Source organism: Budorcas taxicolor, chromosome 1, assembly GCF_023091745.1.
Source record: "Budorcas taxicolor isolate Tak-1 chromosome 1, Takin1.1, whole genome shotgun sequence".
NCBI classification, from domain to species: Eukaryota; Metazoa; Chordata; class Mammalia; order Artiodactyla; family Bovidae; genus Budorcas; species Budorcas taxicolor.
In genome coordinates, this window is record NC_068910.1 from 134,560,242 (window position 1) to 134,584,686 (window position 24,445).

At 39.2% G+C, this 24,445-nt stretch overlaps 1 protein-coding gene across 1 annotated transcript in view; it reads right to left on the reverse strand.

Annotated features, from left to right (window-relative positions):
* The window catches only part of OSBPL11 (oxysterol binding protein like 11), a 96,207-nt gene extending 72,813 nt beyond the window's left edge, over positions 1 to 23,394 (reverse strand). Inside the window, exon 1 of the mRNA XM_052641002.1 lies at positions 23,125 to 23,394. Coding sequence (XP_052496962.1) covers positions 23,125 to 23,315 — 191 coding nt within the window. The 5' untranslated portion in view covers positions 23,316 to 23,394. The remainder of the gene's footprint in view (positions 1 to 23,124) is intronic.
* Between the last annotated feature and the right edge of the window lie 1,051 nt (positions 23,395 to 24,445).

A 24,445-nucleotide genomic window follows, 5' to 3' on the forward strand; every position in this document is an offset into this window, starting at 1 on the left:
AGGTATCCTGACAGACAACAGAAATGTAGACAAACATAATATGCAAATATGTCCACTGTAGCACTATGTACAATAGTAAAAAACATAAATTGGGAAAAAAAGGAAGTGAAAAGGAAAGAAAGAAAAACAAACTAAACAAATGAAATTAAGAAAATGAATAACTAATATAGAATAGTATTCACCAGTTAAAATGTTTATGAGTTAGGCATTTAAACATGTATACTATCATGTAAGAAATGAATCGCCAGTCTAGGTTCGATACCGGATACAGGATGCTTGGGGCTGGTGCACTGGGATAACCCAGAGAGATGATATGGAAGAGGGGTGGGAGGGGGATTCAGGATTGGGAACTCATGTACACCCGTGGTGGATTCATGCCAATGTATGGCAAAACCAACACAGTACTGTAAGGTAAAATAAAAATAAATAAATAAAATGTTTATGAGTTTTTAACATGGGGAAACACTTATCAAGAGCCTAAAATTGCAGGTTACAGAATTTTATATAGTGTGTAAAATATATGCACAGGCATATATGCTGTACATATATTTTACAACAAAAGTACACAAAATTATAACTGTGGTTATCACTGGACAGGAGAATTATGGTTGATTTAATTTGCTTCCTTTACTGTTTCACATTTTTCAATTTTAATACATTATTTTTATAATCAAGTAAAACATTTTAAAACATTCAATCATACTGAGTAGGTGGGACGGTCCAGACACAGAGCTATTTATACTTATTAATAGAGGTACGGATGAAGTTTTTTAAAACTTTCCAATATGGCATTGCTTTTTGGGGATGTAAAACTATGTTCCTATAAGCCTTTAATTCTCAAATTACGTTACACATACCCAAAACTGGGCTAGGTGGTTAGGAGAACAGGGTAAAACAGGCTATATTTCTAGAGCAAGCTTATTTGACTGTAAGAAATTAAAGCATTTTTAATGTTAAAACTCACATAAATGTTAAGAAACTTGCTCCCTGTTCACATATTTTCATGAGGATGACTTCACCAGAGAGCTCCTGTCTTCCTCTCCCAGCCTTCCCCTTTCCCTTCACTCTTCCATAGCTAGGCATGAATAGCTCACTCCTTCTGGGCGCTCTTCTTTGTATCCTAGACTATCTACCCAGAGAACATATTCTCATTTGCTCTGACAGAGATAGGACCTGAATATTCTAAGCTGCTTGTAACGAGGTGAATGTGTGCATGCGTGTGTGTGTGTAAGTGCTCAGCCGTGTCTGACACTTCTGAGACCACACAGACTATAAACCACCAGGCTCCTCTGTCCATGGAATTCTCCAGGCAAGAATACTGCAGTGGGTTGCAATTTCCTGCTCCAAGGGATCTTGCCGATCCAGGGATCCAAGCCAAGTGTCCTGTGCCTCCTGTACTGGCAGGCAGATTCTCTACCACTGCACCACAAGGACGGCCCTTACCCATCAAAAACAAAACCAAGGGACTTCTCTCATGGTCCAGTGGTTGAGACTCTGCGCTTCCACTGCAGGGAGCAGGGGTTTGATTCCTGGTCAGGGATCTAAGGTCCCACATGTTGTGTGGTGCAGTCAAAAATATAAATAAATAAAACCAAGCAAAACAGAAAATAACAAGTGTTGTTAAGAAGGTAGAGAAATTAGAACACTTGTGCATTGCTGGTGGGACTACAAAATGGTGCAACCACTGTGGAGAACAGTATAATCGTTTCTCAAGAAGTTAAATATAGAATTACTATATTCAGCAATTTCACTTCTGGGTAGATACACAAAAGAATAAAAGCAAGAACTCCAACAGATATTTGCACACAAATATTTATAGCAACATTATTCACAACAGCCAAAAGGCAGAAATAACTCTGGACAGTCCCATGTAAATCAGTGAAGCCAGAATATTCCCTCACATCATACACAAAAATAAACTCAAAATGATTTAAAGACTTAAATATAAGATAAGACACCATAAAACTCCCAGAAAGAACATAGGCAAAACATTCTGACATAAACATTACCACTATTTTCTTAGGTCAGTCTCCCAAGGAATAAAAGCAAAATCACACAAATGGGACCTAATCAAATTTACAAGCTTTTGCACAGCAAAGGAAACGATAAACAAACTGAAAAGACAGCCTACAGAGTGGGAGAAAGTATTTGCAAATGATGCAACCAACAAGGGCTTAATTTCCAAAACAAACAGCTTCTACAATTCAATAACAAAAACAAACAAACAAACAACCCAAGCAAAAAATGGGCAGATGATCTAAACAGACATTTCTCCAAAGACAACATATAGATGGCCAACAGGCACATGAAAAGATGCTAATTATTAGAGAATTATCCAATGACAGATAAATGTTACTCAAAATTTTATTTTACACTGACAATAACATTTACTTATTTTAAAATTATTCAGTAATTGTTCTCCAGTATGTTAAAACTTCTTATAAAAAAAAAAACAAAATAAGATACATGCACCCCTACATTCATAGCCGCACTATTTACAACAGACAAGACATAGAAACAACCAAAATGTCCATTGACAGATGAATGGATGAAGATGTGGTACACACACATACATCAGTTCAGTTCAGTTCAGTCGCTCAGTCCTGTCCGACTCTTTGCGACCCCATGAATCGCAGCACGCCAGGCCTCCCTGTCCATCACCAACTCCCGGAGTTCACTCAGACTCTCGTTCATCAAGTCAGTGATGCCATCCAGCCATCTCATCCTCTGTCGTCCCCTTCTCCTCCTACCCACAATCCCTCCCAGCATCAGAGTCTTTTCCAATGAGTTAACTCTTCACATGAGTTGGCCAAAGTATTGGAGTTTCAGCTTTAGCATCAGTCCTTCCAATGAACAGCCAGGGCTGATCTCCTTCAGAATGGACTGGTTGGATCTCCTTGTAGTCCAAGGGACTCTCAAGAGTCTTCTCCAACACCACAGTTCAGAAGCATCAATTCTTCGGCGCTCAGCCTTCTTCACAGTCCAACTCTCACATCCATACATGACCACAGAAAAAAGCATAGCCTTGACTAGACGTACCTTTTTGGGCAAAGTAATGTCTCTGCTTTTGAATATGCTATCTAGGTTGGTCATAACTTTTCTTCCAAGGAGTAAGCGACTTTTAATTTCATGGCTGCAGTCACCATCTACAGTGATTTTGGAGTCCAAAAAATAAAGCCTGACACTGTTTCCACTGTTTCCCCACCTATTTCCCATGAAGTGATGGGACCGGATGCCATGATCTTCGTTTTCTGAATGTTGAGCTTTAAGCCAACTTTTTCACTCTCCTGTTTCATTTTCATCAAGAGGCTCCTTAGTTCTTTGCTTTCTGCCATAAGGGTGGTGTCATCTGCATATCTGAGGTGATTGATATTTTCTCCCGGCAATCTTGATTCCAGCTTGTGCTTCTTCCAGCCCAGCGTTTCTCATGATGTACTCTGCATAGAAGTTAAATAAGCAGGGTGACAATATACAGCCTTGACGTACTCCTTTTCCTATCTGGAACCAGTCTGTTGTTCCATGTCCAGTTCTAACTGTTGCTTCCTGGCCTGCATATAGGTTTCTCAAGAGGCAGGTCAGGTGGTCTGGTATTCCCATCTCTTTCAGAATTTTCCACAGTTTATTGTGATCCACACAGTGAAAGGCTTTGGCATAGTCAATAAAGCAGAAATAGATGTTTTTCTGGAACTCTCTTGCTTTTTCCATACACACACAGAAATGAAATATTGCTCAGCCATTAAAAAGAGTGAAATAATGCCATTTGCAGCAATATGCATGGACCTCTAGGTTCGCCCAAAGTGAAGTTAAGGCAGAAAGAGAAAGACAAATACCATATGATACCACTTATATGTGGACTCTAAAATACAACACAAATGAACATATCTATGAAACAGAAACAGAGAAATATAGAGAACAAATATATAGAGAACAAATATAGAGAACAGACTTGTGATTGCCAAGGGGGAATAGGTGGGGGAGGAAGGATTGGGCATTTGGGATCAGCAGATGCAAACTATTATACACAGGATGGATAAACAAGTCCTACTGTCTAGCACCAGAAACTACATTTAATATCCTGTGATAAACCATAATGGAAAAGAATATGAAAAAGAAAAAATATATATCTGAGTCACTTTGCTGTAGAGCAAAAATTAAACACAACATTGTAAATCAACAATACTCCAATTAAAAAAAAATTTTTAAGGCAGAAACAACTCAGGTATCCACAACAGATGAATGGATAAATAAAATGTACTGTGTGTGTGTACATATATATATATATACACATGGAATTCAGCCTTCAAAGAAAAAGAAGGAAATTCTGACCCATGGTACAACATGGACAAATCTTGAGGACATTGCTAAATGAAATAAGCTAATCACAAAATGACAAGTATTTTATGATTCCACTTACATGAGGTACATAGATTTGTCAAAATCAGAGACAGAAGGTAGAACAGTGGTTGGGGCGGGGGCTGATATAAGAAGTTATTTAATAGTTATAGAGTTTTAGTTTGGGATGATAAAAAATTCTGGAATGAATAGTGGAGATGGCTGCATAACAATGTGAATATATTTAAGGCCACTGAACTTATAAATACTTACAAATGGTTAAAGTAATAAATTTTATGATATGTACATTTTACAATTAAAAAAACCCTGATAATTTGACTGCATCCTATCTGATCCTTATGTCCTCTCAACTGGTCCTGAACTCATGATGTTATGTATTCATCTCTGAAAAACCCAGCAACATACTCAGTTCAGTTCAGTCGCTTAGTCATGTCCAACTCTTTGCGACCCCATGAATCGCAGCACACCAGGCCTCCCTGTCCATCACCAACTCCTGGAGTTCACACAAACTCACGTCCATCGAGTCGGTGATGCCATCCAGCCATCTCATCCTCTGTCATCCCCTTCTCCTCCTGCCCCCAATCCCTCCCAGCATCAGAGTCTTTTCCAATGAGTCAACTCTTCACATGAGGTGGCCAAAGTACTGGAGTTTCAGCTTTAGCATCATTCCTTCCAAAGAAATCCCAGGGCTCATCTCCTTCAGAATGGATTGGTTGGATCTCCTTGCAGTCCAAGGGACTCTCAAGAGTCTTCTCCAACACCATAGTTCAAAAGCATCAATTCTTCGGCGCTCAGCTTTCTTCACAGTCCAACTCTCACATCCATACATGACCACTGGAAAAACCATTGCCTTGACTAGATGGACCTCTGTTGGCAAAGTAATGTCTTTACTGTTCAATATGCTATCTAGGTTGGTCATAACTTTTCTTCCAAGGAGTAAGCGTCTTTTAATTTCATGGCTGCAGTCAGATATATTACAGGGTAGAATATAAATCCTCATGAATTTTGAAGATCATAAAGTTACATCAGCCACGGGCTCCTTTAAATCACAAACTGCACTGACTGTCTTACACAATTAAGAGAGCTTTCATAAAGGAAGTTTGAGAAACACAGCTGCAAAACATTTGCCTACACAGACTGGAAACAGAAAGAAAAATTCAATATATAATCCTATAGTTACAGACAACTAAATCCCTCATGCAGATAACTAGCCATCTGAAGATGGGAAAGAGGAAATTTATACATGAAAAAGTAGAAAGTCAACTCTAACACTTACAGAAAGGAAGTTGTTTATTATAAGGTGAAGAGCAGGAGTTTAACCCAGACAAACACAAGTTTGAATCCCAGTGTGACCTTAGGCAAGTAACACATCCGGTCCTATGTCTTTATCTGTAAATGTGAATTAAAAAACCTAACTTCAGATTTATAATGAGGAATGAAGAAGAGATATTTCAATCCAAATATATTTGAAGCACACTTCAATATGGTGAATGCCCAGGAAATACTGGTTTTCTCTCACTCAAAGGAGTCAATTCCTCTGCAGACAAAGGGCTCATTTTCTAGATCAGTTCTCTAGATCTGTCTTACCCTGTTAGACTGACATTTTCAGGTCAGAATGATGGGATCTAAAAAGCTCTGAGTCTCCCACTTCTTTTATTTGAAAAAAATAATTTTTTTGTCCACTAGGTATCTTGTCAAGAACTATGAAGGGTCTGAGACATCATCCTATTTTGTTGTTGTTCAGTCACTCAATCGTGTCCAACTCTGCAACCCTATGGACTGCAGTGCCTCAGGCTTCCCTGTCCTTCACTGCCTCCCAGAGTTTGCTCAAACTCATGTCCATTGAGTTGGTGATGCCATCCAACCACCTCACCTCATCCTCTGTCATATTCTTCTTCTTTTGCCTTCTATCTTTCCCAGCATCAGGGTCTTTTCCAATGAGTCGGCTCTTCGCATCAGGAGGCCAAAGTTTGGAAGTTTAGCTTCAGCAACAGTCCTTCTCGTGAATATTCAAGATTGATTCCCTTTAGGATTGACGGATTTGATCTCCGTGTAGTACAACGGACTTTCAAGGTCTTTTCCAGTCACCACAATTTGAAAGCATCAATTCTTTGGTGCTCAGCCTTCTTTATGGTCCAACTCTCACATCCATACTGGAAAAACCATCGCTTTGACTATACGGATCTTTGTCAGCAAAGTGATGTCTCTGCTTTTTAATACGCTATCTAGGTTTGTCGTAGTTTTTCTTCCTAGAAGTAAGTGTCTTTCAATTTCATGGCTGCAGTCACTGTCTGCAGTGATTTTGGAGCCCAAGAAAATCAAATCTGCCACTGTTTCCACTTTCACCCTATTTGCAAGCCAACAAATTAGCTTGCCACAGTTTCCTGGATGCTGGCAGAATACATTAAACTCCTATGTCAGAGACCAAAGACTTCAGTAGTCACAGCAATACCAGTAGATTATCAGCCCAGTCACATGGGGCAATGCAGAGGGCAGGAGACGCCTGCATATATGGTAGGCTGCAGTACAGACAAGGAACCTTGAGTGGAGGGAACCCAAATCTTTTAAGAACAGTAAGTCTATGTGACCTCCATGGCAAGGAGACATTATCTTTATTATACTGGACAGTAAACAAACCTGACTTTTGCTCAGGAGAGAGATATTATCTCTATCCTCTAAGACTTTTTGCTATACAAATATTTTTTGAAAAAAAAAAAAAAAACAGTAAAGAGCAAAGGAGAGTCAGTACCTCAATGCACAAGGGAAGCAGAAGTATCAGCGACCCATAAAGAATTTTTTCCTAATAACTGTTCCCTAACTACATACATATACAGTGAAAAATCTCTTTCCAACCTTGTCTTCCACCAATAGTTTCCCTCCTCAGAGATAAGCACTTCCCTCAACTTTTTATCATCTTTTCAAGAGACAGTCTATGTACCTACAAGTGTGTGTGTGCACACTTGTGTGCACTCACTAATTTTTTTTTAAATGGTTGCTACTACATACACTGTACCTTGCTTTTTTAACAATTTTCTTAGGGATGATTTCATTTTGACACATATGGATTTAATTCATTCTTAGCATCTGCATAGAAACCCACTGCACAGCAGTATTACTATATATTTAACTAATCCTCCTAGTGATGGACATTTGCTTCCAGGCTTTTATTATTACAAACAATACTATAACCAACTAAGTTATACACATCTTTGTATATATTTGCTAAAAGTGAAATTCCTAGGCGAAAAAGATACGCATTTTTAAAATTTATTTTTAATTGGAGGATAACTGCTTTACAATGTTGTACTGGTTTCTGCTGTACAACGATGTGAATCAGCTATATGTACACATATATCCCCTTCCTCCTGAACCTCCCTCCCATCCACCTAGGTCATCACAGAGCGCCAGGCTAGGCTCCCTGTGTCATACAGCAATTTCCCACTACCTATCTATTTTAGACATGGTAGTGTATTTACGTAAATGCTACTCTCTCAACTTCGTTCCATCCTCTGCAAATAGGTTTATCAGTATCATTTTTCTAGATTCTATATACATGCATTAATATACAACATTTGTTTTTCTTTTTCTGACTTACTACACTCTGTATAACAAGCTCTAGGTTCATCCACCTCACTTCAACTGACTCAAATTTGTTCCCTGAAATGTATATGCATTTTAAATTTTTATATATTGTCAATCTGCTCTCTAAAGAGGCTGCAACCAATGTTAACTCCCACTTACTTATGAACAGGACTTTCAGAAATTACTAGTAACATTTTCAATATCTTTATGTTCAAAATTAAGTTTCTAAAGCTTAAGTGTGAGGTAATATTTACTATGGAATGCACACCTGAAAGGGATACATGATCAAGTTTTGACTTTCCCACTGACTAACGTTCGTGACATTGTACAGGAAACAGGGATCAAGACCATCCCCATGGGAAAAAAATGCAAAAAAGCAAAATGGCTGTCTGGGGAGGCCTTACAAATAGCTGTGAAAAGAAGAGAGGCGAGAAGCAAAGGAGAAAAGGACAGATATAAGCATCTGAATGCAGAGTTCCAGAGAATAGCAAGAAGAGATAAGAAAGCCTTCTTCAGCGATCAATGCAAAGAAATAGAGGAAAAGAACAGAATGGGAAAGACTAGAGATCTCTTCAAGAAAATTAGAGATACCAAGGGAACATTTCTTGCAAAGATGGGCTCGATAAAGGACAGAAATGGTCTGGAACTAACAGAAGCAGAGGATATTAAGAAGAGATGGCAAGAATACACAGAAGAACTGTACAAAAAAGAGCTTCACGACCCAGATAATCATGATGGTGTGATCACTAATGTAGAGCCACATCCTGGAATGTGAAGTCATGTGGGCCTTGGAAAGCATCGCTACAAACAAAGCTAGTGGAGGTGATGGAATTCCAGTTGAGCTGTTTCAAATCCTGAAAGATGATGCTGTGAAAGTGCTGCACTCAATATGCCAGCAAATTTGGAAAACTCAGCAGTGGCCACAGGACTGGAAAAGGTCAGTTTTCATTCCAATCCCAAAGAAAGTCAATGCCAAAGAATGTTGAAACTACCACACAATTGCACTCATCTCACATGCTAGTAAAGTAATGCTCAAAATTCTCCAAGCCAGGCTTCAGCAATACGTGAACCGTGAAATACCTGATGTTCAAGCTGGTTTTAGAAAAGGCAGAGGAACCAGAGATCAAATTGCCAACATCCTCTGGATCATGGAAAAAGCAAGAGAGTTCCATTAAAACATCTATTTCTGCTTTACTGACTATGCCAAAGCCTTTGACTGTGTGGATCACAATAAACTGTGGAAAATTCTGAAAGAGATGGGAATACCAGACCACCTGACCTGCCTCTTGAGAAATCTGTATGCAGGTCAGGAAGCAGCAGTTAGAACTGGATGTGGAACAACAGACTGGTTCCAAATAGGAAAAGGAGTACGTCAAGGCTGTATGTTGTCACCCTGCTTATTTAACTTCTATGCAGAGTACATTATGAGAAATGCTGGACTGGAAGAAACACAAGCTGGAATCAAGATTGCCGAAAGAAATATCAATAACCTCAGCTATGCAGACGACACCACCCTTATGGCAGAAAGTGAAGAGGAGCTAAAAAGCCTCTTGATGAAAGTGAAAGAGGAGAGTGAAAAAGTGGGCTTAAAGCTCAACATTCAGAAAACAAAGATCATGGCATCCAGTCCCATCACTTCATGGGAAATAGATGGGGAAACAGTGGAAACAGTGTCAGACTTTATTTTGGGGGGCTCCAAAATCACTGCAGATGGTGACTGCAGCCATGAAATTAAAAGTCGCTTACTCCTTGGAAGGAAAGTTATGACCAACCTAGTCAGCATATTCAAAAGCAGAGACATTACTTTGCCAACAAAGGTCCATGTAGTCAAGGCTGTGGCTTTTCCAGTGGTCATGTATGGATGTGAGAGTTGGACTGTGAAGAAGGCTGAGCGCCGAAGAATTGATGCTTCTGAACTGTGGTGTTGGAGAAGACTCTTGAGAGTCCCTTGGACTGCAAGGAGATCCAACCAGTCCATTCTGAAGGAGATCAGCCCTGGGATTTCTTTGGAAGGAATGATGCTAAAGCTGAAACTCCAGTACTTTGGCCACCTCATGCAAAGAGTTGACTCATTGGAAAAGACTCTGATGCTGGGAGGGATTGGGGGCAGGAGGAGAAGGGGATGACAGAGGATGAGATGGCTGGATGGCATCATGGACTCCATGGACGTGAGTTTGAGTGAACTCCGGGAGTTGGTGATGGACAGGGAGGCCTGGCGTGCTGCAATTCATGAGGTCGCCAAGAGTCGGACACTACTGAGCGACTGAACTGACTGACTGACTGAATGCCACGAGTGACATTGGCCAAATCACTTAAATTCTCTGTCAGCTTTCTCATGTGTTAGATGATCTTTTCAATCTAAAATGTGTGTACATTACTCATCACTCAAAATTCCAAAGGTTTTTCTCAACAGAAAATTGTCATTTCAAAAGTACAGTTTGCATGTAAGAGCAACATATTTCATATTTAAAATTTTTAGAGAAAAGTAGACATTATTTTTCTAGCACAATATCTTGTTCACATAGTAGCATTTACTTACACCCCATATACTCTCAAAAAGTCTTCATAGTAGCCATTTCAATAAGACTTGGACACTACAGAACAAGAGAACAGCAGGATACTAAAAGTCCCTGCTATCCTCTCCCTATCTGAATATCTATTCTCTCTACTTTTGTTATGTACCTCTCTCTAGCTTTAATTCCAAAAACACACATTGAAATTTTGCCTGTTCAGCATAATTCAAGAAAGAATACATTCTTCCCTTGTGCTGCTGCTAAGTCACTTCAGTCATGTCCGACTCTGTGCGACCCCATAGACGGCAGCCCACCAGGCTCCCCCGTCCCTGGGATTCTCCAGGCAAGAACACTGGAGTGGGTTGCCATTTCCTTCTCCAATGCATGAAAGGAAAAGTGAAAGTGAAGTCGCTCAGTTGTGTCCGACTCCTAGCGACCCCATGGACTGCAGCCTACCAGGCTCCTCCGTCCCTGGGAGTTTCCAGGCGAGAGTACTGGGGTGGGCTGCCATTGCCTTCTCCTCTTTCCTTGTGCTAAAGCTAAGCTAAGTCACTTCAGTCATGTAAAAAGAAATAACAAAAAACCATTTCCCTTCCTCCATACTTGAATTAAAAAGGAGAAAAAAGGTGACAACCACACAAGAAGCTCCAAGAAAAGGTCTTTTTCATTTATATATATAACCTGACTAAAGAGTTGATTCTTTTGAGAATTTTACACTACTTAACGACAAATTCAAACTCTCAAGTTTTTTACCTTAAGGAACCTGTAAGTTATTCAAAAATCAACACAGAAAAATTTAAAGCTCACTCTATTACAGAAATAAAAGAAACATCTGGGAATTCTCTGGCGGTCCAGTGGTTAGGACTCCACACGCTTACTGTCAAGGGGTCAGATTTGATCCTTGGTCGGGGAACCCTCTCCACATGCCTCGTGGAGAGGCCAAAAAGAGAAATCTTTTTTTTTTTATAATAGTTTCATCATAATTTTTGGTGGCAAATCTTCAAGCTTCCCATTTCTAGGAAGTAGATCACCTCCAATTACAAATTTGCATAATCAAATGATTCTGCATCTTGTATAGCTATAAAATCACGTGAAATTTTAAAAATATAACTTCAAAATATATAAGGTATACTCTAAAATGAAACCATGTCTCTGGTTACCAAGAATATAATAATAAAAACAAAAATGTTAAAGGCATAAGTACATTTTATACAGAAATTTCCCAACTGCTGATCTATTAATAAATTGATTCACTATTTTCAATGATAGCAAAACAGAATAAAATCCCACTCAGAATTTCATGCTAAAACTTCACTCTTAATAAAAAAGAATCAAATTAAAACTATCCTGAAATACCATTTTTTAACCTATTAAATTTTTAGATTTTTGCCAGTCTAATAACACATTACACTGATAAGGCTGATGGGAAACAAGCACTCAATCACTGCCACTGTACAACCCAATGAGGAGAAATCTGGTAATAACTACTATCAAAATTATAATTTTGATACTTACTGATTCAGGAAGTCCAACCTCTGGGTATTTTTCCCACAGATATATTCATATGCTTGCAAGATGCCAGGTGTGGAAGGTTATTAACTACAACATTATAATAACAAAATTTTGGAAAACAAATGTCCATCAATAGGGAGCTTATTAAAGGCAGACTGAATTGTGTCTCTCCAAAATCCATATGGTAAAGTCCTAACCCCCACTATGATGGTTTTCAGAGATGGGGCCTTTGGGAGATACTCAGGTATAGACTGGGGCCCCTATAATGAGATTCGTGCCTTTAAAAGAAACACCAGAGAGCTCTCTCCCACCCCTCTGTCTCTACCATGTAAGCACACAGTGAGAAGACCACCGGAAAACCTGGAAAAGAGCCCTCAGCAGAACCTGACAATGCTGGCACCCTGATCTCAAAACTTCCTGCCTTCATAGTTGTGAGAAATTAAATTTATGTTGTTTAAGCCATTCAGAGTACAGCATTTTTGTTATGAAAGCCTAAACTAATACTACATACATATACATAGTTTGATACCATTTGTGGTAAAATTAAAAGTGGAGCAAATGTATATTGTATTTACTTAATTCTTAAAAAAAAAACAACAAATCTCTGAAAGCACACAAAAAACCAAGTGTTTACCCTCTATTTTTAGGTGAGAGGAGTCCTAAGCAGGTGGAGATCAGGTGGAAAGATTTTCATTACAAATCTTTTTTTTCTTCTGGATCAAATGAACATATTACCTATTCTCCAAAATTAGATTTAGAATATTTTTCATTTATGTTAGTTATAAATATGTGAAATATCTACAAAATTGATAAACACCTTATTCTTTATAGAATTGAGAGTACAGGCTCAGGCACTACATTAAAAAGGCCTCTTGTATCAAGGATAGGAAACCTGTTTCAGAAGCAACTGTTAGTGGCATTTCATCTCATCACTTACATCATTTTCATTCTGTCCCTTTCTTCCGTCTCTCCGTCTTTCTCCCTTGGTCTATCTCTCTTTTCTATGTCCTTTTTCCATCCCTGTTTTACCTCTTGTTCCATTTCTAATTTTCTCTTCCTTCTATCCCTCTTGACTAGGGTTTCCAGCTACAGCCAGTAGCAACCATAGGCTTCAGTCTACCCCTCCACGGACTTTCCAGCCAACCTCAAGAACAGCAATGGAAGCCAAGTGCAAAAGCAGGGGAACTCAAGGAAGGGGAGACTCTGAGTAGGAAATAATGCTTTGTTACAATACCTAATTAACCAACAAGAAAATCTTTTTTTTTCACTAGAAACTAAATTGCTCTAAAATTTTCCTAAAACCCAGATAGTAATGTCAAAACGCTAATGCAACTTTTTTAATTAGGCAATTTAGTTTTAAGTTATACCTGAACAAGTCTGAACACAAATTATTTGATTAAACAAAATCTGTACAGTGGAAGACTCTTAGCTAGGAAAGATGTTCCCTCTCTCAAAGTAGTATAAATTACATTAAGAATATTCTCCACTATTTTCAGAGTGCTAACCATTACACCATGGGGCCTGTTATCTCTACTATTTTCAAAAGCAAAAACAAGAGACATAATTTCCTACAAGTCTATTTGACAGGCAATTACCTCTGGGACCTAAACTACATGACATTCAGAAAATACCAAAAAGACTAATTTGTGTGTTCTAACATTAAGTTGTTTGTATAGTTTTAATAAGCATAACTTCTCGAGAAATATGAACTCAAACAGACTATATTTAAACTCATAAAGCAAAAATATAAGAAATCACAGTATAGTATAACCAAATCTTGTTCAAGGCTTGGTAGAGTTCTCACTAGATTTCTGCAACAGTATTATTACTGTTCTCAGTTTTACGCCTGTAAGCTGTCTTCCCCTTGTTATTAGCTGTAACAGACTTAAGACAAGAAAAACAAAACAAAACAAATACTAGGATACAGAAATACATATTCAACTTTCCTTTAACCTTTAGAGGAAAAAAGCAAACGTTTATGACTTTTTCTTCAAATCAACCTCAAAAGTGGTAAAAATCTCAAAGACAGCAAACACTAGGTTATATTTAGGCAAATGTCATTTCCCCATTTGCAAATGGGTACTTTTCCCTGTAACAGAGTATTTAGAGTGGAAGACACCAGATCTGACCACAAAAATTATTTCCATGTATTTGCAGACTTCTACCCCATCTACTGAAATGTATACTATTTGCTAATGTTAGCATACTCTTTTCTAACAAAGAGATCTGTTTGTTAACAGGAAGGAAATGGCAACCCACTCCAGTGTGCTTGCCTGGAGAACCCCAGAGATGGAGGAGCCTGGTAGGCTGCCGTCTGTGGGGTCGCACAGAGTTGGACACGACAAGCGACTTAGCAGCAGCAGCAGCTAGCACAGGAGTCCAAAATAAGAAAAAGCAGGCCCATCATATGCCCCAATTTGCTTTTCAGTTCCTCCTCTGGGTAGTTCTCTTCTCTCCATTTTAAATAAAAAAGTGGCAGATTTGCAGATTTGTACATTTTTCTGAAAGCTGACAAGAAGAAAAATAAAGGAACCATACACATTTTATAAACTTTGAACATTTACTATGAAAAAGGAAGGAAGGATCTAGAATTAAGAAATCTATTTTCATTTTAAATACTGAATATAAATCATATGAGTATAAATTACTCTGGAAAGAAGTTTTAAGGCTAATAAACATACTTCTCAGCTTTGGTTTTGAAAAAGTTCAGATTAATATTTTGCAAATATAGTTGAGGCTCTTCCCTTTTCTGATCCTTTTTCATGATCCTCCCAAAATAAGCCTTGGGGTCCCTATTTCCACTATTCTGAGAGCATACATTATTTTTGAATTAACTAACAGAGAGCTTCATACATGGAAAAGACTCAAAACTATTTGCTGCATGAGTTACAACACTAGTAAATGATGAAACTTTTGTTGTTGTTCAATCGCTAACCACGTCCACCTCTTTGTAACCCCATGGACTGAAGTATGCCGGGCTTCCCTGTCCTTCCTTCACTATCTCCCAGAGTTTGCTCAAATTCATGTCCGTTGAGTCGGTGATGCTACCCAACCAGTTATCTCATCCTCTGCTGCCCTATTCTCCATTTGCCTTCAATCTTCCCCGGCATCAGGGTCTTTTCCAATGAGTAGCTCTTTGCATCATGGTCACAGCCCTGTCATGGCGAAGGGGCTTGCTTAACTCGATGAAGCTATAAGCCATGCGTGCAGGGCCACCCAAGACAGGTTATAGTAGAGAGTTCTGACAAAATGTGGTCCACTGTAAGAGGGAATGGGAAACCACTCCTGAATTCTTGCTGAGAGAACCCCATGAGCAATATGAAAAGGCAATGAAGAAGCTTCCACGTCCTAAACTAATTCTTCATCAGTAATTATTCATTCCTTTAGAGAGCTCATCTACTTTTAATATCTTTAGGCAAACAGCTCCCTGGGAATAAAAGTTCTCTCACTTACTAGCTATATAACCTTGGCCAACTTATTTAGACTACTTTCTGGGAAGGGGCATTGTCCCTAAATTGTTGAGGCAGCATATTCTCCTAACCCTCATATTGAGGGTCTCTGATCCAGGGGCCCCAAGTAATAGGTAGAGGAGGTTGTGGCATTTGTAGGAGCTTGAACAACCATTTGTAACCTAAATGGGAATACCAAGAGGATTTAATGTGATAATAAAAGAGAGAACATTCTGGATACTACAAAGGCAATTATCTACATTTCTAAAGCCCCATATCTCTAAGTCACTTAAACATTCTGGCAACTTAAGCTCAGTTTACCCAAAAGCAAATGTATCATGTAACTCTCAAAAATCTGTTTCTCCTAGTACAGACTTCTCAAAGTTTTGTATCTGGATAACTGAAGTCAATTTTTACTTCCTTTCCCTCTACTACCTTCCACCTAATCACCCAATCAACCACCAAGCTCTGTCACTCTTCCTCTAATGATTCCCTTCTTTTTCAGCCTACTAGCACATTTTCCTTATTATCAAATGTCTGGGTCATGACAACTGATTTCCAAGTAGTTCCTCTTATTCCCCAAAGATCAAATTCATCCCCCAATTCTCAGCTTAAGAGACAAACTTTCAATAGTGTAGCTGTCAAATCTACCTCAATCACAGATGACAATCTTGAATCCATTCATATTAATATTTATGACGCGCACCTTATCCCATGGTTCCCATTGATCCCTACCTGTTGGTATTCACACCTTTGTGTGGGCTAAACCTTATCTTTTTCTTAATGAATAGTGAAAAGTGATGTGACTTCACTTCCATGTCTAGGTTACGAAAGACTGACTTCCTTCTTGCTAGCACTCTTTTCTCACTTCCTCACTCTGACGAAATAAGCTGCCAAGTTGTAAGATACTCCATGGAGACGTCCATGTGGCTAAAAACCAAAGAAAGCCACCAGTGGTCATCTCATGAGGAACTGAGGTCTGTTTCCAAAAAGCCAAAATAAATGAATTGTGCCAAAACATGAATTGTGCCAAATGAATGAATTGTGCCAAAACATGAATGAGCCAGGATGTGGATCCTTCCCAGCTGAGCCTCAAGATGACTATAGCCTTGTGAAAGACCCCGAGGCAGAGAACCCAGCAGTACTGCACCAATATTACTGACCCACAGACACTGTGAGATTAAAAAAACACTGCTGTTTCAATACACTACATTTGGGGTTAATTTGTAGCACAATAATAGATAACAAACACACTATCTCATATTTCTAAATAAATTCTAGGCAGATTAAAAAATTAAATATAAAACTACCAGATTATCTTAAAACTACATGAAAACAAATATTTATAATTTCTATAATTTGAAGTAAAAGAAAAAAGAGTAAAAGTTTGATTTATACAGGTTTTCTATATGACTGGAAAAATGTAATAGATTAAAATACAAAGATCAGGAAAATCTCTGCAGCAAGCATAGAAAAATATTTAACCATACAAAACTAAGATATATGTAGTTACATATTTGTTACATAAAAAACTAATATAAATTTTCTGAAATGATAGTGAAGAAATCAGTAAAAGGTAGTGCCTCCAGGGAGGGAACATGGGTGGCTGGGACAAGTATGTAAGGTAAACATTTCACTGTATTCTATCAACAAAGTAATAATAGTTTACAGTATTACTGATATTAAAAATATTAACTAGCAAAAGTATTAACATGGAATATTTAAAATAAACTTCAAATATATTAATAAAAAATGAGAAGATATAAGCAGGTATTTAACATGAGAAAAAATAAAATTAATCATAAAGAAAGATGAGTTTAAAATGGATCAGAGACCTAAACGTAAGTTCAAAAATTTAAAACTCTTAGACAAAAATATACGTGCAAATCTTTGCGACCTTGGCATTGGCAATGATTTCTTAAATGTGATACCAAGCATAAGCAAAAAAAGGAAAAACAGACGGGCCTTCATGAAAATTAAAAGCTTCTGTGCTACAAATAATTTCATCAAGAAAGTGAAAAGACCAGAATTCCACGGTGGTCCAGTGGTCTGCCATGGGCCTAAATTCAATCCCTGGTTGGGGAATTAAGACCCCACAAGCCCTGTGGCTTGGCAAAAAAAAAAAAAAAAAAAAAAGAAGTGAAAAGACAACCCACAAGTGGGAAAAATACTTGCAAATCAATATCTGATAAGGGAATTGTTCACAGAATACACAAAGAACCGTGACAACTCAATAATAAAAAGATAAATAATCCAATTTTAAAATGGCCAAAGATATCAACAAAAAGTCTACAAATAATAAATGCTGGAGAGGCTGTGGAGAAAAAGGAATCCTCCTACTGTTGGTGAGGATACAAACTGGTACAGCCACTCTAGAAAACAGTATGGAGGTGCCTTAAAAAACTAAAAATAGAGTTACCATATGATCAAGCAATCTCACTCCTGGGCATATATCTGGAAAAGATGAACACTCTAACTCAAAGAGATAGATGCACCCCAATGTTCACAGCAGCACTATTTATAATAACCAAGACATGGAAGCAACCTAAATGTCCACTGATATAGGTGAATGTATAAAGAAGATGTAACACAAACACACACAATAGAATACTACTCAGCAAAAAAATAATGCCATCTGCAGCAACATGGATGTACCTAGACTTTAACATAGTAAATGAAATAAGTCAGAGAAAGACAAATACCATATACCACTTATATGTGGAATCTAAAAAAAGACACAAAGGAACTTATTTACAAGATATAAATAGACTCACAGACACTAAAAACAAATTTGTGATTACCAAAGGGGAAAGGGGTAAGGGATAAATTAGGAGTTTGGAATTAACAGATACAAATTGCTGTATATAAAATAGATAAACAGCAAGAACCTGCTGCATAACACAGGGAACTATATTTAGTATCTTGTAATAACCAAGGTCCGTCTAGTCAAGGCTATGGTTTTTCCTGTGGTCATGTATGGATGTGAGAGTTGGACTGTGAAGAAGGCTGAGCGCCGAAGAATTGATGCTTTTGAACTGTGGTGTTGGAGAAGACTCCTGAGAGTCCTTTGGACTGCAAGGAAATCCAACCAGTCTATTCTGAAGGAGATCAGCCCTGGGATTTCTTTGGAAGGAATGATGCTAAAGCTGACACTCCAGTACTTTGGCCACCTCATGCGAAGAGTTGACTCATTGGAAAAGACTCTGATGCTGGGAGGGATTGGGGGTAGGAGGAGAAGGGGATGACAGAGGATGAGATGGCTGGATGGCATCACTGACTCGATGGACATGAGTCTGGGTGAACTCCGGGAGTTGGTGATGGACAGGGAGGCCTGGCGTGCTGCGATTCATGGGGTCGCAAAGAGTCGGACACGACTGAGCGACTGAACTGAACTAAACTGAACTGAACAAGCTACAATGGAAAAGAATCCAACACTTTGCTGTATACTTGAGACTAGCACAGTATTGTAAACCAACTATCCAGTTCAATTTTTTAAAAGTGGCCAAAAAATCTGAATACACATTTCTCCAAAGACGACAGACAAATAACCAGTAAGAACATGAAGATACTTAACATTATTAGTCATCAGGGAAATGCAATTCAAAAACCACAATGAGATGCCATTTCATACCCACTAGGATGGCTAAAACCAAAAAGACAGACCGTAACAAGTGTTGATGAGAATGTCAAGAAATTAAAACCTTAATATACTGCTGATAAGATAAGATGGTGCAATAGCTTTGGAAAACGGTCTAACAGGTTCACAAACAGTTGAACAGTTAAACAATTACCTTATAACCCAACAATTCTACTCCTAGGTATATATCCAAGAGAAATGAAAACATATGTCCATGCAAAACTTGAACACAAATATTCAAAGAAGCATTATTCATAATATACAACATGGAAACTGATGAACAGATTAGCAAAATGTGGTATATTCATAAATGGAATATTATTCAGCCACAAAAAGGAATAAAGTAACGATATATGCTACAACATATATGACCTGTGAAAGCATTATGCCAATTAATCTTCTAAGTCTGCAAAGCCAAACCCCAGTGTCTGAAACACAAGTGCATGTGCTCAGTTGTTCAGTCGTGAGCACAAGTCTGTGCTAGCCAGGCTCCTCTGTCCATGGAATTTTCCAGGCAAGAAAACTGGAGTGTTTTACCATTTCTATTCTAGGGGATATTCCCAATCCTGGGATAGAGCCCACATCTCTGTGTCTCCTGCACTGGCAGGTAGATTATTTACCACTGAGCCACCTGGGAAGCCACTGAATCACACAGTCTTTACTGAATTTCAACCACTCCCTAAGACATAACCTGAACTCTCCATTGTTTAAAATGAGATAGTAGCAAGTTACAGGTAAGCACAGTTGCATTCATGGCTCTCAAGTTCCAGAGGGCGCTGGTGAGGCCATGGAAGAGAATGAGACAGAAAACAGAAAACATGGAGATGATAAAGCAACATATCAGCTTCTAAAGTAAAAGAGCCAAGCAAAGAAGTGAGAAAGGAGCAATTAGACAACAGTTAGAGCAATAAAGGGGCTCCCAGCATAGCAGTCAGTAAAGAATCTGCCTGCAATGAGAGAGACCTGGGTTCAATTCCTAGGTTGGGAAGATCCCCTGGAGAAGGAAATGACAGCGCACTCCAGTATTCTTGCCTGGAGAATCCCATGGACAGTGGAGCCTGGTAGGCTACAATCCATGGGGTCACAAGAGTCGGACATGACTTGGTGCTTTCTCTTAGAGCAATAAAGGAGAAATTAAGAGAAAGTAATGTCAAAAAAGGCAAGAAAAGAATAGTAACAGATGCACTTATAAAGATATCATATATCTTATAAAGTTGGAATAAGAATCTAAAAATATTCATCATTTTTTACTCATATCCTTGGTAAGGACAGAGCCAATTGTCATGGGTTAAGCAATAAATAAGGGTTATGGAAACGGAAGCAGTTGAGGGTAAATTGTTTTTAAGAGGAAAGGATTTAGATTAGTTTTCATTATTGTTTTTGTTTTTTAAATCTAGAGACTTTGGGGCTCAGAGGAAGAAGCCTGGGAAGAAGTAACACAAGACAATGAAGGAAACTGACTAATGTCCCACAGGATAAAGGGATAAATTCAACTGAGAGACAGGCTGAAAGACTAGCTTTGAACAAGCCTCATCTAAGTAAAAGTATATGTCAGTATGTAAATGTAGTAATGCGCTATATATCTGCATCACTGGGGAAGAGTTCCACATAACTGAATTACCCGACACAAGCATTTTTTTTAGTCATTTTCCTTGAAATTGTTCACCCCTGTATGATACAGTTGACTGCCTTCTTAAACATATTGTACTCTCCTGGATGACAAGGTCATTGTAACTATAATTATATTAATAGGAAGTAATATAGCTACATGTTAATTTTTCAAGTCTTTGACTGTTCTATGTTGTCATCTGCCATTTCCTGAAAACTTTTTTTCCTTTGTGCTTTCAACAGATTCTAGTTTTAAAATTATATAACCATTAAATAATACCCTAAGTAAGGGATAATAGAATCCTGAATCAAAGTATGGGAATAAAGTATATGGCTTTATGACAGTGTTAAGAAACCTGTTTCACTTTTCAATTCAGTTAAAGATTGGGTTTCAAACAGTTGAAGATGTCAGAAGACTGACCTCTGGCTACATGAAATATTACTTTATCTTGCTTCCTTAAGTTATAGCAAAATAACCCTGCCAAGTTATTGATAATTTTATATGGTTAGTCTTAAACCACACACACACACACACACACACACACACACACACACACACACGTATCATGCATTCCAAAACTGAGCCTAGACATTTCACAGTAACTTTACTTTCCTTTCGTATAATCACTTACCAATAAAAAGTTATAATCTTCTACATTTCTGTACATAAATACAGCCAAGTATATTTCATATATATGGATATTATTCATGATAAATGTATGGCCTTCACAAAATCTTGATTTTAATCTCTTCCAAATTTCATACAAATTTCACAACTACAAACATCACAAAGGCTAAAAAGGACTAGAGCTAGGCACAAGGCACTTGACCAAAATTTAAGAATTCATTCCTATAGTTTCAAAGGATATTACAATTTCATTCATTTATTCTTAAGATTCTGAATAATCCAGCAATTTCACTTCCGGGTATTCATCCGAAGGAAAGGAAAACACTAATTTGAAAATATATCTGAAACTTCAAGTTCGCTGCAGTATTATTTAAAAAAGCCAAAACATGGAAGCAACCAAAGAGTCCATCAAATGGACAATGATGAGTAGATAAATAAAATGTGGTATATATACACACAGTGGAATATCATTCAGCCATAAAAAAGGAAATATTGCCATTTGCAACAAGGTGGACGTACTTTGATAGCATTATGCTAAGTGAGAAAAGTCAGAAAGAGAAAAGACAAATACTGTACAATCCTTATATGTAGAATCTAAAAAACAAAACGAAACTCATAAATACAGAGAACAGATTGAGGGCGGCCAGAGTCAGGGGTGGGTACAATGGGTGACGGTGATCAAAAGGTACAAACTTCCGTTATAAAATAAGTAAGACGTGGAAAGGTACTGTGCAGCATCATGACTACAGTTGATAATACTGTATCACGCATTTAAAAGTTGCTAAGAGAGTTCTCATAAAATAAAATTTAACTGTGCAGGGACACACATTAACTAGATCTATTGTGGTGATCATTCCACAATACATACAAATATCAAATCTTTATGTTGTACACCTGAACCTAATATAATGTTACATGTCAAATATTTCTCAATTAAAAAAAAAGATTCTGGATGGCTATGCTCACTTATCCTATACATTATCAAAAACAAAAAACTACCATTACTTCTCCAGCACTCACTTCCTGTTCCTTCCGTTTTTCATTCATATCAATGAAAATTAATAAATGTAGAATCTCTCAAAGACAGAGGGGTGTGAGTGGCCTAATCAACTCAAACTGAAACACCTCACTAGTTTAGAGTATTGGAGTAGAGTTGAGTTTGTACTTTTGCCAAGACATGATTTTGATCCCTGAATCGGGAAGATCCCCTAGAGATGGGAATTGGCAACCCACTCCAGTATTCTTGCCTGGAGAATTCCATGGACAGGGGAGTCTGGCAGGCTACAGTCCACGGGGTCACAAAAACAGACAAGACTGAGCACGCACACACTCTGTATATAATTATTTATGCACATCTCTCTTTCTAAATCACAAATACTATGAGGGCAAGAATCTTTTTCTGATTGAACGATTCCATCCATCACTGGACAAACAAGTTCTCAGCACCAAGCATTTTGCTAGCCTCTGGAAAGAGTGTAGTTAAACAGTCCCCGACTTTCAACAAGCAAGCAAGGGAGGCAGACTTGTCGTAAATAAATTACAATATAGGAAAAAACAAAAGTGGGTATAGACTCAAATCACAGGAAAAATTAACTCTAGGTAGTAGAGGGAGTTAAGGGATACATTTATGTGTTCTCCTAAAGGCCTTCAATAAACACTTGTTGAATGGACAAATAAATGTATTAAATCTTGCTAATGAAAGCTGAGACTCCCAAGTCCAAATGAAACGTATTAGTTACTTCTGAATATACTGCATAAACCTAACCCTTCGGAACTGCAGGAATGCAGACTTCAGCATACTCACCCCCTCCTCAGGAAATCACCTTGGAGAAAGGGCCATACCTGTACTGCCAGCCTTTGGCACTGCCACCTCGGCTGCTACTGCTGCTGCTGATTCCACCCCCACAGCCACTGTTGCCGCTGTTCTTGTTCGGGGTCACCGCGGTGGCCAGGCCCTCCAGCCTTCCTTCGCTCTCTGAGACTTTCATTGCTGACACTGGTTCACCTCCCTGCATCTTAACTCCAAAGTCCATCTGCCCTTCTTGGGCGGGAGAAACAACTCTGTAGAGTAGTTTTGTAAGTGATAAGATTTAAGATCTGATCTGAAAGGGCTCCCAATTGCTAAACTAGCGGGCGGCTGGAGCAGTAATCATCAAATAGTTCAGGGAAGGAATGAATACAAACATTCCCCCTGAAGGAAACTTTTAAGAGAAGGACAGCGAAGAGGGCAGATGTCCTTTAAATATATATCTCCTTCCGGACAAAAGCAAGGAGGGAAAAAAAAATCACCCTGCCAGAGGATTTGGTGGCATGCTCAAATGAGGAGCAGAAACAGCGTGAGGAGGTCGCGGACCCTAGCCAGGAGGGCTGGGCGAAGTACGGACCACTGACGGGAACCCGCGGCCTGACCTCTGGGCTGACGGACTGACCCGCCTCGCTCCCTCTTCTCAAGCTGGTCCTTAGGGGGAAGGTTCAGTCCAGCCCGCTCGGCGGTTCCCACAGCAGCTCTCGAGACAGAGCTGGAGCGGCTCGCGCTCAGCCCGGCAGGAGGGTCGGGGAAGGAGGCCGCCGGGGGCGGGACGCCGGCTCCCAGGGTCGCCTCGCCTCCAGTCAGAGGCGAGCAGCTCGGGGCGATTTCCTCCAACGCCCCCGGCCTTGGGCCCTCGACCGGGTTCCCAGAGGCGGACGAGTCCCTCACCCTCGCTACTGCCCAAACGTGAAACCCACAACTGCGGCCACCGCCCCACCCACAGCCCTACAGCCCCACAGCCGGTCACCCGCCCGCTCGCTCTCTTCCCGCCTTCCCTTCCGGAGTAGCGTGAGCTCACTTCCCCCAGAGCAGAGGCCACTGGCGCCATCTTGGAGAAGGGCGCGCGGCCCTGAAGGGGGCGGAGCCTCGGGGATCGCGGTTCTGGGGCGGTGGACTCCGAGGAATGGGAGGAGGCAGGCAGCGAAGGGAGGAGCAGCGGGTCAGCCACAAGGCAGAAAAAAAGGAGTTAGCGCCCTAATGAAGGTGTCTTGCGGCCTTCCTATCTTGGGCAAGGCCTTCCATTTGAGGGCCCATTCCAGGCATTTTAGGAAGAAAGCTTAGAAAAATGTCATTTCTGTAAGGACTTTTAAAAAAATAATTCATCTTAGTAATTTAAAAAAAAAGCCTTATTGG